This window comes from Agrilus planipennis, unplaced genomic scaffold (genome assembly GCF_000699045.2).
Source record: "Agrilus planipennis isolate EAB-ADULT unplaced genomic scaffold, Apla_2.0 scaffold29, whole genome shotgun sequence".
Lineage (NCBI taxonomy): Eukaryota > Metazoa > Arthropoda > Insecta > Coleoptera > Buprestidae > Agrilus > Agrilus planipennis.
Window position 1 is genome coordinate 613,743 of NW_020442462.1, and position 16,438 is coordinate 630,180.

The 16,438-nt window shown below is 34.8% G+C and overlaps 1 protein-coding gene across 6 annotated transcripts in view; it reads left to right on the top strand.

Moving 5' to 3' along the window:
• LOC108744444 (torso-like protein) overlaps nucleotides 1–16,438 on the top strand; it is a 117,650-nt gene that overhangs the window by 90,499 nt on the left and 10,713 nt on the right. For 5 of the 6 annotated variants that reach the window (XM_025980818.1, XM_018480201.2, XM_018480205.2 and 2 more), the window contains 2 exons: nucleotides 5,778–5,929; nucleotides 15,600–16,122. In XM_025980818.1, the coding sequence (XP_025836603.1) occupies nucleotides 5,778–5,929; nucleotides 15,600–16,122 (675 nt within the window). Of the gene's footprint in view, nucleotides 1–5,777; nucleotides 5,930–9,276; nucleotides 9,483–15,599; nucleotides 16,123–16,438 lie in introns of those variants that run through there. The other variant, XM_025980819.1, reaches the window with a different exon arrangement.

A 16,438-nucleotide genomic window follows, 5' to 3' on the forward strand; every position in this document is an offset into this window, starting at 1 on the left:
AGATTTTTCAAACAAAACTTGTTCCCTATTTTAATACAAGATCGTCTGTCCTATCCAAACTTGATTTCCTATACAGAGTATTCAAAAATAGAATAAATGTTTCATTTAAACTGCAGGCATGTGAAATATGGCTCCAATCAAAAAAAATAATAATAAAAAGTTGTTCAAAATGCCAGAATTGGGGGTATGCAAACAATCGCGGCGATATTTAAATGTTTTTTGGTACCTTTCAAGTAATTTGACTCGAAAATAAAACATTTGAATATTGCCCCTACTTTTTGCATAGCCCCATATTTTTATATTCTGAACAACTTTTTTCTGTTGGAGCCATATTTCACGTGGATGCACATTCAAACAAATCTTTATTTCTTCTCCTTGTGAACAATGAAATTTCCATTAAACTTATTACAGTTTGACCGCAATGAGGATATTGTGTACTTTTTCGGCCACCCTGTATGCATATGTTGATTTACTACACCTCTATGTGTAAAACACTTCGAAGTGGTCTGTATTCTGTTGAAACTGCCAGACGCGGATCGCGATTTCGATCTTTTTGGATTTCTTCAGCGCGTCCCAGACAGCTCCAACAGAACACAGACCAACCTTTACCTGCTGTCTTAACAGCGCGTTTTAGAAAATACCACAAATGGCGCGGTAAACGCCATCTGTAGTACGATGCTACATTTTAGGATAACGTATGTTCCATCAAGGTCTATTTTAAATGAGCTAATCTTCCATTTTAAATGCACCTTGTTGGAGCATACGTCTATTTTATATGAACCTTGTTGGAGCATACGTAATCCTAAAACATAGCATCGTACTACAGATGGCGTTTACCGCGCCATTTGTGGTATTTTCTAAAACGCGCTGTTAAGACAACAGGTAAAAATTGGTCTGTGTTCTGTTGGAGCTGTCTGCGACGCGCTGATGAGATCCAAAAAGATCGAAATCGCGATCCGCGTCTGGTAGTTTCAACAGAATATAGACTACTTTTAATTATTTTATTCGATTATGGTAACGTGCCTATCACGTTGAGGTTAGCTACGCCGGGATTCGTTTCAGCAAGTAGATATCCATATATTTAAATGGACCTTGTTGGAGTATACCTAATCCTAAAATGTAGCATCGTACTACAGATGGCGTTTACCGCGCCATTTGTGGTATTTTCTATAACATCCCACATTCTTAACTAATTGTGAGCAGCAATTTAACCTACGTCTATCCGTACTTCTCTAACTAACTGTCCTTCATGCCGGAGAAAGTGTCCAAGCAACCTATCTCGTCTATTTATTAATAATTTCCATAGGGTCGTTCGTACCCATACAAAGAGTGCTCCAGATATACACTTCTAACATTATTTTTCAACTTTCTAAATTAACCGTTCGTGAGTATAGAAGCGACTTTCTTTTGTTAAAGGAGACTGATCCTTGCGCTATCCTCTGTTCAAGTCGTTAAAAGAAAGTCATTTTTAATCCGATTTTCATACGATGACCCAAACAGTACTTCCGAAACCCAAATAAAGAAAACATCAACAAAAGAATAAAACTAAAATGTTTCACTAAAAGCACAAATGTGACACAAGAGCCAAACTCTCTCCACTACTAAAGTGTGTGACCACATATTAACTGAGATGGAAGTTGGTGTCAAATTACATGTTTGCCGTTGAAACCTATCTTCTTATACATTTTGCAGGGCTTCTCTAATTTATTTTTACTGTTACGCCCTTGGGAATTTGTCATTTTTTTGCGATCCCTCCTTCTGATTAAAAGGTACCCACCAGTTGTAGTTATAACATAGTAATATCGTATCAGAAAAACTGTAAATAACATTTATAATTTTTATTAGAAAATAAGAAGAAAGACAAAATATCATTATAAAAATGAAAGAGGTATTTATTTTACTTTGTCCTGAGCTTAGCTTCTCAAAACAGAGCTCAAATTTGGAAGTCGTTACCCTCATCTTTTTCTCACGACGCACCAAGGCGTCGGGACGTACAGTTAAGGAAATCCAATCCAATTCAGTCTAAATATGAATAAAGTAGCTGCTAAGCATGTCGATGTGCGCGTTTTAACTATACTGGATGATTCCAATTTTTTTAATTTTAGCTTAGACACTTGGCCTTTACCTCCTTTAAAAATTGTCGCGAAACTCATAGTTTTCGGTTTCGTTTTAATTTTTATAATATAGTAATAACTCCCGCGTACAATGTTGTGTTTTAATCATGTCGGAAGCATAATTCGCGGTTAGAATTATGCAATTATTATTTGTGAAAGGTTATTAACTAGTAAGCGACACCATATTCCAATGCCTATAAATAAGTAGATAGATTGGATTATATAGTTTACTGGGTATTGCATTATACTGTAGAAACTACTGGACAAAATTGAAGGAAACCTTTCTTTCGTACTTGTAATTAGTAATTCTACCTTCCAATTATACATAGTTACAAAATTGTCAGCCAAATTTTGTTTCGTAATTTATTGTAGGTATAGATACAACTCAAAAATTAATGATTAACAACGACGAATTAATAATGATTCCACTTGTAGTAGTTGTATTTTTAATGTTTTTAGTTTAAGTTTTATCTTCACAATTCCTTTTTTTGTAAAACATAAATACTGGTATGCAAGGGAAGAAAAAGTAGGGAAAGAGCGAATAGAAAAATAGGAAACGAAAGATTAGAAGTGGCTGTTTTTTGAGGTATCTTAGGAAGTCAGGACGGGAGAAGTAGTAGAGATATAAAGCAGAGGATAACGCAGGCTAGGGTCGCTTTCAATAAAAAGAAGTCACTTCTTTGCTTGCGAACAATTAATTTAGAAATTCGAATAAGATTGTTAAAGGTGTACGTTTAGAGCGCAGCGCTGTACGGGTGCGAAATATGGACGGTGGGTGCAGCGCAAAAGAAAAAGTTCTAAATGTGGTGTTGCATGTGAATGATAAGGATACCGCGGATAGAGGAGGTTAGAAATGAGAAGGTATTAGAAAGAATAGGTGAACAGAGGACTCCATGGAAGTCAATAAAAAATAGGCGAGATAGATTGGTAGGACACCTTCTCAGGCATGAAGGTCTAGTCAGAGACATATTAGAGACAGAAACAGGAGTTAAGAGAACTAAAGGTAGACCTAGATTAGATTGCTGTTCGTAAATAGTTAAGGATGTAGGATGATCTAATTTTAGGGAAATGCGCGGATTAGCTCAGTACAGAAAAGAGTGTTAATGCGTGTCCAACTAGTCTTAGGACTGACGATTTTATGGTGATGAACCTTTCTTAATTATTACTTCTTTCCTTTCCATTATCAAAAAAACTTCCATCTTGCATAGTTTGAATAGATGTAGGTACCAAATTTCCATTGCATTCGTAAAATGGAAAAAAAATCATTCTCTAGAATTTTTTATTATCGTGCATTCAACATAAAAAAGGGAATCAATGCCCTTAAGAAAAGGGTCAGGTAATGTAGAAATGTATTGTTCAAAAATTTAGCAGAAGTTAGTGTGTTTAACATTATTAGGTGCTATCCATTCACGATTTAGGATGTTAACTTAAAAATTGTTGTTGATTCCTAAATAGAAATAAATTAAATAAACACGTTTGCTTATATCTTGGAAATGCTGCGTCAAATTAATTTTCTGTAAACACATTTTTGTATTTTCCACATTTTTTATCTCTTCACACACGGTTCTGCGAAATTACATTATAAGTATGAAAAACCACAAAACGTTTCTTCAAAGTCTAAAACATCTATTCATTTTATAAATTGTATTTAAATATAAAAAAGTATAAATCAATAACTAAAATATTCATTCGATCAATAGGATCGTTGCTTAATCAATTTCTATTGTATAATAAAACCCTGTTTACACAAATAATATCTTTTTCAAAGTTCTTTAAGTATAACTTTAAATACGATTTTCATATCTGATTCACATACTTTACATATTGACTTTAAGAACGATATCTCATTTCCTTTAGAAGTTAGAATCATTCGTTAGATGAACGGAAGGATAGCACAGTCACAACGCTAGGGTTCTGAAAGTTACCCTTTGGGTGCAGATTTCTCTTTAGAAGGATAAGACCTATAAGAAACTTCTAATGAAATGTTAATGCATGAATGCCTGCTAACCCTTTTTGACGGTAACTTTATTTATAATTGAATTTTTCTTATTATATAATGCGAACTTTTTTATTTATTGATTGTAGAGGGTGAAAATGATTTGAGGGGTGTGGAAGACCTTGTAGAATGCTGAACAATTGTTTTTAGCTGGTGAGACGTATAGGTGCAGAGGATAGAGATAAAAATTGAAAATGGTTATTGTGAAACTAATCGTAATCTTACCCAATCCTTACGTAGCCTAACGTAATCTAACATAAAAGGGAAAGTTATGGGGCGTTTTATGTTTAGAACCCCAACATAAACAAACCTCACTCTAAAAAAAAATACAACGTGTAATTATACAACACGCTACTGAAGTGGAACTTCTTCAAACATACCGGGATAAGGGGTTAAGGAATTGGTTTAATGGTATTATTTCTACACTATGCTTCGGACGGGTGCAATGCTGATAGTAAATACACTATAGAATGTCTTTATATACAACAATCGCAGCTTTTTTGTCATTAGATAACCGCTATGTCCCTGCATTTTAAGTCTGTAATATCTTCGAAAATATTCATTTAAATTACATGCTGTAAAGGGCCATATTGATCTATATTAAATTCACAATGTATTTAAAAGTACTTAATTGGATAAGGATTAATGCTGTATTGCTTAAAATCGCTTCATAACTAAGCCATTATTTCTCGTAAAAAGTAAAGGATAAAAAATGGTTATTGTGGGTTATCCTTAAGAGATAGACATATATCATCCCGGACTTTTTCGTAGACCTTTTTAACATGTACAATACTGTAGTATATTATTTTGATCGATCTCGTAGGGTTCAGTCAGCGATTGCAATGTAAGCGCAAAAAATGTGTTTATTTACGACACCACATTACAAAGCTCTAAAATTTTCAGTGTTTCTCTTCAATATTATGCATGTATTATACATATAAACCTTCCTCTTGAAATACTCTATCTATTAAAAAAACCGCATTAAAATCCGTTGCGTAGTTTTAAAGATCTAAGTATACATAGGGACAGACAGCGGGTGAAATGCGTTGCATGATTTCGTTACATAGCAACTCGCATGAAACGAACTTACCCTACCGTGCGTAAAGAAGTTTCACTTCAAAAAATGCTTTTACTACCTGTGCTAGATTAGATTCCCTAACCTTAATCTTTAGGCTACGTTAGTTCCTTATTCAAATTTTCCATTTACACCTCCACCCCTTGCGCTGCCATGAATCCTTTCCGACCTAAAGCACTTGCTTAGTGTTCTAAAATGTCTTTCCCAATTCCTCCACCCATTTTTACTATCCCCGACGTAAGTCTCTTACTGGAAACAACTCTAAGGTTTTTAATAGTAGATACTTGACGCAATGCGTCGCGACGCCAAACATGTAACGTAAATCTGAGATAACAGTGGGGTGCCTTGTGCCTTGTAAACTACCACACTGCTACCGCTGTTACTGTTCTAAAGATAAGATATAATATGCATACATATATGTATACAATTTATAGCACATTAGAACGTACATACATACGTGCAAATGAATATATATGTATGTATGAATGCTTGTATATTTACGGGTGTGTATATTATACGGAAATGTACAGAATAACAACAATATTGTGGCTGTCGACGTCGTTTGAGTTGATTTGTTTCGTATCTGTTGCAGGTGGTGGCAGTCGCGGCAAGGATGTGGAGCCGAGCACTTCTGCTCGTGCTAGTGACCGCGCTCCATGCCGTTGGCGAAAGCGCCCACCAGGATAACAACAGTAATTTCGATACTCAGCTCAAAGTAGGCCGTTCGATCGATCTATTTACAAGGTAAGATTAACGTCAATTGTATTAATAAGCTATTAACAATGCATAGTGTACCATTCGGGAACTATCGACGGATGCGATAGAGCCGAAATGCTTTCGATTATATCGTAAGAATTCAACACAAACTGATCCCATAATTAAAATTTTCCATTATAGGATTCGTATAACTAAAGATCTACTAAAAGCTAATAAAGTTACCGCTGTGATAAATCAGTTGTAGTCTTTTATTATTATTGTTCAATTCTGAAATAAAGTAGGGAGAAAAATGAGAAATTACTGACGCTAAAAATCTGTAAAAAACGTAATTGTGTGCATAAAATACCGACGAAATACTTAAATTAAATATAACAACTATAAAAATTATAAATCTATTTACAAATCCTAACTAATATTATAAATGCGAATGTGTTTGTCTGTCTGTCTGTTTTTCACGCCTTAACTACACAGTCGATCATGAAATTTTGTAGACACATTGTCAGGGGTACAGAAAAACATGGGGTACCTTTCATCCAGAAAAAGAATACTGTTCCCAAAGGATAGAAGGGTACAGAAAAGGACATAGGGTACTTTTTATGCTGAAAGAAAAATGCTGTCATATGATTTAGTCATAATAGGCGCTACTTCCATGAATAATTGTAGCTGTTTCTTCTTTTTTGGATTCATTATCTGCGGATGTTAGAGAATTAGAGAATTTAGAGTGAAGTGTTCAAAAATGTATTATGATCTTATTTTTATAGTCTTGAACTTATTACTTCTTTAGAAACTTTGCACAACAAACAGATTTACATGAGTTCGAAAATTGCTACTAATCGGTAGTAACGTAAAGTAAGTGCAGTAATAAGAAGAGTTATGGGTCCATTACTATTATCGCTTGTTTAACCCAGATATGCTTAAGTTGTGTCAATGTTGGGGCTTATTAGAATTTTCTTAGATGTCGCATTAACCTAGCAATAGTTTTCAAAAACCTGATAACGCATTGTCAACCTGAAATAAACCATTGTTAAATCTGAATCAATAAAAAATCCCTAAATTTTCAAAAGTAAATTATGTGTAGTTAAGTGGGAGTATAAAAAAAATACCAGAGGATTTGTTTAATTTCATAAACGCATTTATCAATAATGAAGAATCTAGGATTGATCTCTAAATATACCTAAGTATAAAATAGTATCGCTATCTAAAAAAGCTAGATATTCTAAATTCTCTACTTTTTAGTTTTAATTTTATTGTCTAATTATACACATTATTTATTACTAATTTCTATAAATTAACAAAGCCGTCTAATTAATAATCTATGGCGACGTTGGTTATAATTCGGTTCTAATTCTGCTTCGAAAACACGGAAGCATGATTAGAGCAGCCCACGATTATTAACATCTACAATTAGCTAAATGCCTTATCGATTATTTTTTTATTGTTGAATTATATACTTGTACGAGGGGGTATTGATAAGCTGTTAGACAGAATACAGAAAAGCTTAAAATTCTTAAACAAAACTCAATACAAGTAATCTCTCGTAACTGAATATACTTTCGGCAGCGGCCCTAAGCTTTTGAAAAAAATTCTTCTTCCTGGTCTGCACCCTTTTAAACTATCCCTTAGTTTGGGAAATAGACAATAGTCAGATGGTGCCAAATCAGGCGAATATGAAGGATGGTCTACCAGTTCGAATAGTAAATTGCGATTTTTCTCAAAAATATGTCCTTTGTATGATTTAGCTTTTTGAAGTGAGACCTTTTGATGAAAATTCTGTAAGGTCAAAATTTATAACAACAAAAAAAAAGACTTATTTTTTACTTCAAATAACCAAAACCAACTATATATAGTATTCTGAGATAAAAATATTCAGTCTCTCAGAATCTCTGAAAGTGAGACTGAAGTCTCCGTCTCTCTTCGAGTCTCTCTGGTGTCGCTGAGAGAGACTGTCAAAAACAGTGCTTAGCGTCTCTGAACGAGAGACTCGAGTCGCTCATAGAGAGATCCTCATTTCGTATCCAGTCTCTGAACGAGAGACTCGAATCTCTGAACGAGAGACTCGAGTCGCTCATAGAGAGACCTCATTTCGTATCCAGTCTCTAAACGAGAGACTTGAATCTCTCAATAAGTGGGGTCTCGAGAAACATGGTTAAAATTTTCTATGTTCAACATATTTCAGAGATCCCAGTCTTTCTACGAGAGACTCGAGTCCCTCAATTTTTCAGTTTTATTTATTCAGTCTCTCTGTGAGAGACTCGAATCTCTGAATTAACAATTTTATCGTTCGAGTCTCTCATACAGAGACCGTGAGAGATCCATAAAAACACCTAGGCAATAACTGAAAGACTGTGAGAGACGCTCTCAGAGACGCTGAAAGACTCTTGAGACTGGAGAGAGACTGAAAATTTTTGTCTAGGGATATTACCTCGTCTAATACGACGTCATTACGGTATTTATTATTATAATTAAGATTTTAGACAAATCTCGAGGAAAACGGATGTCGAAGATGTGATAACAATTTCTTTTATTTTTGTGAAAAACTGACTAGATTGATGGATTCTCATTTCTTTCATAGGCTGCAGCTCACAATTAATTCATTTTAATTATGTACACGTCGCCTGCACAACTTGGAGTTTGTATTGAAATGCAGTTAGTGGTTGTGACATATTCTGCTGTTACCTATATTTTTAAAGGTTAATGCTAATTGGTATCATTTAAAAAAATCTAACAAAAACTAATTTGATTCTTGTGCTGAAGGTCCCTTATAGTAACATTTGTTAGTGCTTATGTAAAAACTTGTTTAAATGAAAATATATTGAATAAAAAAATAAAGGCTCAATAAAAATAGATAGAAATAGATAGATAAAAGGAGATGAAGGTTTTATATGTATAAAAGATATATAAAGTGGATATTGCAGATAGAGAGAAGTACCACAGATTATGTAGTAAGAAGGGAGACTAAATGTAGGAAGATGTGGGAAAAAGCGATCAAGGTCAGGTTAGGTTAGGGGACATCACGAAGGAAATATGGAAGAAGAAGGTATAGGATATATGTGCGAGTAGATAGTAGTGGAATATTGATAGACGGATGAGGACAGACGATGTATAGGGTATGTGACAAGGAGGTAGAATATCTCAAACACGTGTTAGGAGAATATCGGGATTTCAAAACTTGGGAAAAATGTTGCCAATTGGTGAATGAGGATGGGAATCATACCGATAGTATTTATTTATTTATTTATTTGAAGTAGGCAGCAGTTACAAACTGGTATAGTAGTCTACATTTCAGAAAATACAAATTATAGAGAACAAAACTGTGTAGGAGATCATATTGAAACCCCCCCCCCCGGGTCCTGGCAGCTCATCTCGTAGATCCAAACAGGTGACGGTGCAAAGACGCCTTGAAGACATCGATGCTCGGGGCCTGGGCTATGCTCGCCGGAAGAGAATTCCATGTGGACATAATCCTGTTGCCCAGGTGGTGCTCTCGGTGTTGCGTTTTGAAACGCGACACGTTCAACCTCAGATTGTGACCCCGTTGTGACGTCGACCTGAGGAAGATCTTCTGCAGGTCGGAGGCATGGTACATACCGTGGAGGATACGATAGTATTAATGTTTACATTCCTCATCATCATCATAAGGTCGTCCGTCCTAAGACTGGTTGGACACTCACCTCCACTCCTTCCTATCCTGAGCTAATCTTCGCATTTCCCTAAAACTAGAACAAACCACATCCTTAACCATTTGCGAGCAGTAATCTAATCTAGGTCTACATCTACTCCTTTTAACTCCTGTTTCTGCCTCTAATACGTTTCTGACTAGTTCTTCATGCCTGAGAAGGTGTCCTACCAACCTCTTTTGCCTATTTCTGTTCCCATATAGTCCTCTGTTCTTCTATATTTTTTTAATGCCTTTTCATTTCTAACCCCTACCCACGGTATCCTCATCATTCGCTTATAACACCACATTTCGAACGTTCCTAAGCTTTTCCTTTCCGCAGCGCACACCGTCCATGTTTAGCACCTGTATAGCGCCGGGCTCCAAACAATCTTTTTCGAAGTTATCCTTAAAGAAATTGTAAGGATTTGGATGAAGGAATATATGTAATACAATTTTTAAGTTGGTCTGTCAAATTGATAAAATTTTCAACGCAGGTGATTGGTAATTTGATAAAGGTATCTATATTTCTTACTTGTTATTTTCAGTAGAAAAGAAAATAAAAACAAATTCAAGAATTTTGTTATTAATAACAGCATTTGATGATCTAGGATTCTATGGCCTCGTGGCTCACATTTATTTATTTGGTATTTTAACAATTTTTACCTGTTTGCGAAACGACTGTTTTAATTTCTAATAAACGCCATTAAGTGACACTATGTCATGGTCAGACTAAATCTTTCGTACTTGAAATCCAGTTAGTAAAAAAATCTGTAAATTGAACAAACCCACTTCGAAAGAAAATTATCAAGAACGACTCAACAAATATGTGCATCAAAAATACATTTTAAAATAGTTATGAAATTAATAATATTGAACGAGGTGATTTTAATTAAAATATCCAAAAGCCTTCTACCATCTTTTCATATAAATATTAAAGTAATATGTCCAATAAACGCAATTTCATGTTTTGATGGGTGGTACGTTCAGTTCAGTGTTTAGAAAAGTAGGGTATATTTTGAGATATACATACATTGTAGAAATCTTCCCGAAGTGAGTTAGTTTTTAATATGAAATATTCTCAATTTTTACCCATTACACATTACCTCAAATTAATGAGGAAAAATTTGTTGCTGTTGTCACACCCCCGCCGGGAATCGAACCCAGGCTCTTTGGCTTTACGCGCCAATGCTTTGACCACTAAGCTACGAGAGTGTGACAACAGCCACAAAAATTTTTCCTCATTAATTTGAGGAAGTGTGTAATGGGTAACAATTGAGAATATTTCATATTAAAAACTAATTCACTTCGGGAAGATTTCTACATTGTATATATATTTATATTCAGTATATACTTACATTAGTTCGACAGATCTGTGACCTAATAAGTACGGTTTGTCGTTGTTGCTGTTGTCATCTCTCGTAGCTTAGTGGTCAAAGCATTGGCGCGTAAAGCCAAAGAGCCCGTGTTCGATTCCCGGCGGGGGTGTGACAACAGCAACAAAAAAGAAATTTTTCCTCATTAATTTGAGGAAGTGTGTAGTGGGTAAAAATTGAGTATATTTTGAGATACTTAACTGCAATATTTTTGAACTACATTAAAGTCATTAAATGACCCGCATTGGAAGAAAAACAGTCACCTAGTGATGAGCAAACCAAGACTGTCTCAGTCTCCGTATTGGTTTTGGCTTTACTTCGTCGGACTTGGTCTTGGTCTTGCTAATATAGTCTCGGTTTTGGTCTTTGTCTTGCATGTTAGGGCTTGGTCTTGCTCATTTAATTTGATAATGCCTTTTTTTAAATATTTTTTCTAAACACAAATTTTTCTATTTACCGTTAAATTATTGTATTAAATGCTGAAATTTATTGTCATACGTGCGAGCTTATCTTGACTTTTAAAGAAAATTCTGTCGATAGTTATGATATTTATGAAAACATACCCTTCTTCCAATGCGTAAATTGACCCTTCCGCAAACGCATTAATTGACCTTTTTAGTGAACCAAATAGTACAAGGTACTTCAAAGAATTAAAAAATATAGAAAAGAAATTAGTTTGGCTCTATATTTAAACTGTGTTATTCAGACATAGGAACTTATATAGAATACTTACTCGGAGGACATTCTTATAGATTAATTTTTTCAAACAGTGGTAGTTTCTTTTTTTTTTTATATTTAGTGTTAAAATCTAGTAAAGCAAACTGGAAATTTCAAATACTAAAAATGCTTTGTTCCAAGAAAAGAATGTATTAAAATTGCTTCAAATAGTTTAACTCATAAATCCACCGAAAGTATTTAGTCATAGTCCTGCATATTCAGTGTTGGTTTTAGTCGTTTAGTTGTTCGTTCGGTATTGGTGTTGGTCTTACTAGTATAAATACAGTCTTGCATTTTCGTAAGACCAAGACCAATTTTGCTCATTATTACAGCGCACCGGGAGTTCTGTACAAACTTGTAGGTATAATGTAAAAGGTTCGTTCCTCACTTCAATCGAGTTTTGAATATTTTCTCTCCTTTTTCGAGTATGTTTTAATTTTTCGCCCAAAATTAGTAAAAGTACAATATTACAATTAAAAAATTATTTTTTTTGTAATGTAACTACAAATTTACAGTTTTCATATTTTTCCGTTTACTTGTGCTACAGGACCTTGGCTTTTCGCCAACCAAATTTCATGAAGTCGGCGGGAAGTAGATACATATGAGGCATAAACGGCCGTATCTTTTGATTGCATTAACTTAGAAGCTCATTCTTTGACAGAGAAAATCCTTGAGAAAAAGGATTTTGACAGATAGTAAGACAGGGACCGAAGTAATCCTATAAGGATTCCTTTTTTCTTTTTGAGATACGGAACCCTAAAAATGAAAAAGAAAATGATAGCCACATTGCCATGTCAATAAATATGTATAATGATTCATGGTTCTTTTTCGATTGAAATATTTCAAAATGTGGAATTTAACCAAAAAAATATTATTCCTAATTATTTTCAATTTTAGATAACTTATTAGGAACCCTTTTGACCATTTTAACTATTGTAGAAAATTTTCGTTATTTTGTTATACAAATACAAGCGTATATAAAATTCTGTTTCATTGAGTCAGAAATGGAAAACCTTTTGTATGTTCTTGTTTGGTTGGAAATCGCGAATTTTCCTTTTGAAAAAACTACATTGAACGCGTATTACGTTGAACACAGATGACGGGTGGCAAAAGCAAATTTAATTTAACAAAGATTGATAAACGACCTAACACGACAGAAAAAGTTTCAAACTTCGATCAACTGAGAAACATTTGGAGCAAATCGAACCGATTACGGAGACAGTTCAAGGGAGTAGTTTTGTACTTTTTAAATCTAGTTCACATCGTATTGGCGAATATGGGTATGTGGTAAAACCATAACGAAGCAGTTTAGTATTGGCAATTTAGGTGTTTTATACACAATAAGTTTTTCTTTTTCTGAATTACTTTTCTACTTTTAAACCACTAAAAGTAAGTGTTTATGGAAGACAACAAGAAATAGGCGAGATAGGTTGGTAGGACACCTTCTCAGACATGAAGGTCTAGTCAGAGACATATTAGAGGCAGAAACAGGAGTTAAGAGGAGTAGAGGTAGACCTTGGTTAGATTACTGTTCGCAAATAGTTAAGGATGTGAGCTGTTCTAGTTTTAGGGAAATGCAAAGTTTAGCTTAGGATAGGAAAGAGTGGAGGTACGTGTCCAAGCAGTCTTAGGACTGGCGACCTTATGATGATGATGAAGTAAGTGTTTCTCTTTTTTATTGAACGTATTTGTGCACATCGTTCCACTAATGTTCCAAAAAGAACATTATTCAGCATCAAAATTCCATGCTCCTATTGGAAGCTTTACATAGGATAAACCGAAAGCATCACACTACGCAACGTATTACAGAACACCAAAGTATCATCATATTAAAACACTTTATTTAACCAGTGTTAGAGGTAGTCACTGATTTCTACTTCTCACTAAAAACATTGATTATCATGGTTTACATGGTTCAGTCGGGTCAACGTTTTAAGTTTGATCCTTTAATACATAGATAAGGCAAGGATTTACATCAGGATGTTTAGGTAAATGTGACAGAAGAAGAAATCGTGAAAATTTATCCTGCGTGACTACTGAGAAGGTTTTAGATGTTGGGCGTTTGGGAATATTTGATTTTGATTGGTGTGTGAGTTTTGGCGTCTGAAAGAATACTTGAATTTGATTGGCTGAAGAAATTATCATGAATGAATGGGGCAAAGCTATAAATGAGGGTGATGTCGTAGAAAATGCAGAATTTAACTAATATTGACGTTCAAGAGTTAGATTATTACTAACTAAGATCCAAAATTGTAGATTCATTAAGAGAGTAGATATTAGTAAACATGTTATACTGACTTAAGGGGTGTCTTCTTAAGAAAAGGAACTAATAAATATCGTAACAATAAAGATACAGTATAACCTTGATAACTTAAACCTCGATAACGTAATAACCTCTATAAATTCATAAAATTTTGTGTTCCCTTCCCTTTTACTTTTACTTAAAATAAAAACCCTCTATAACTTAAAGGAATAATTTGGGCATCGCACCTCAGTAAGCAGTGAAAAGTGGTTTGAATATGGGAGAAAGTCTTCTATGTAAAAGACAAATAATTGCTGAATTTCTTAATTTAGAAAAATGCTTGTATGTGCAAGCTATCTGATTGATCCTTTTTACCAAATCTTTACTTCATTTGTAATACTATTACAAATATCCTTTCGTTGTAGTAGTACCTATCTAACTTACTAGAAAGAAAAATTCGTTTAAGAACGAGCTGATAAGTAAATGCGTATATTAATTGTAACTTTTTTTGAGCTGCTACAACCGAACTTGGTAGTAATCATATCTAAAAAGAGAGGCGCGGATAGGTACAAGATATTTAGCACAATTAGCTTAACTTCCCATGCGTCAAGACTTTTAAGTAGAATTTTACAGAGGAGGATGGAAAAAAGAGCGGAAGAACTATTTAGGGGAATATCAATTTGGGTTTAGAAGAAATAGAGGAACGCAGGAGGCCATTCTAGCTTTACGGGTAACAATAGAGAAAACGATAGAAAAAAAATCGGTTGTCTGTAAAGTTGGTTTACTGACGATAGTTGAACGTGACAACGTCATAAGAAAATACTGATGCAATGGTTTCATTTTTCAAAAGAAAATTTTAATTTTATTTGTTTGATAGATATTTTGTATGGATATAGAGAAGGAGGTAAATGAAAATGTATTATTGTATAGCAGCTGTCCACGCGGACGCATCGCTCACTCAAGTAGGAGAGAGACGAACGCTGCCAAACGCGGGGGCCGATTGTGCCTCTTTGTCGCTCATTCCGCGCTCTCGCTTACACTTCAAGCCTTAAATGGAACGCCTCAGAGCAAGGTAACGCCGCATGAGTCATGTTTTTTCGTGCGTGCAGCCGGCTCCATCGAATTATAAGACGTTGTCCCGTCAAAAATTGAAACTGGGTAATGTATGTTTATGTCCAACCAATTTTAGAACGAACAGGCTAAGGATGATCTTAGATTTTTGTATTTGTATTATCAATTTGGTATTCCTGCTTTCTGTATGTTATTGTCAAATAATTTTCAAATATGAAACCAAATATAATGGATATATATATATATAATATATCTCTATTTAATGGCATTTCTGACTTGCTGGTATCATATGTATGTAGCACATCTGACTATCAATTGTGCTTGCTCAATTTAAAGATAGATAGATGATGTCTTAATTTTCTGTTTCTTTCTGCTAAGAAGCACACTTTCGATGAGTTTGCCTGCTAGTCTACTGTAACTTTATAACTGTCTGTTCTTCTACTTTTTGAAATACTATCGTCATTTTTAATTTTTTCTATCCACGGCATTTTCATCCACCCATAGCACCTCATTTTATAATGAATTTTCCACTTTCCGAATTAATTGTCCAGGACCTCAAAAGTGATGATAATGCGCTACTCCTTTTCGTATAGTATTTTCGATAGCAAATGAATGAAAATTTGTTTTTTATTTTAGGTATGGTTATTTAAGCCTTAGTATGAAGGTTGTGCCGAGAAATGACAGCGTACCAACTTGGATTTTTCGTGAACCAACTGTAGACATTTTCAACAACGTAGACCACCTCGTCCGCTCCAGACAAGCTCCAAAGAATGTGGTCTTCGAGGGCGACTTCCACATGGAATTCTGCGACAATCTCAACCAATTGCTCCAGGCCTATTTTCGCGATTTCAGTTTCGAAAAACTAAAAAGACCGTGGCGCGCGTTTACCGGAAGTTGGCTACCGGAAGCCATTGCCAGAAATCTGGGTATCAATTCGTCGTTTACACACGGGGACTATTGTTACGTATTGGTGCGTTTGAGTAGGTTTCGCGACAGGTCGGAACTGGGTAGGTTACCTGAAAACGTTAGCTTGGTGGAAATGGTGCAAAAGGAAATGGACGGTATTAAAGTGGGTGATTATGCCAGTGTTCTTATGTTCATTAAAAAGTTTGGATCGCATTATATCAAGTCGTACGTGACGGGGAATTCCTTGTATCAGGTAAGCATTCACAGCAGCATAATTCCTACTTTACATTCAAATAATTATAGATTTCAGAAAATACTACAAACGGCACAGTGAACGCCATCTGTAGCACGATGCTACATTTTAGGATTACGTATTTTTTTAATACAGACCACTTCGAATTATTTTATTCGATTATAGTAACGTGCCTATCACGTTGAGGTTAGCTACGCCAGGATTCGTTTTCAGCAAGTAGATATCCACACAAGTGGACCTTGTTGAAAAATACGTAATCCTAAAATGTAGCATCGTGCTACAGATGGCGTTCACTGTGCCGTTTGTAGTATTTTCT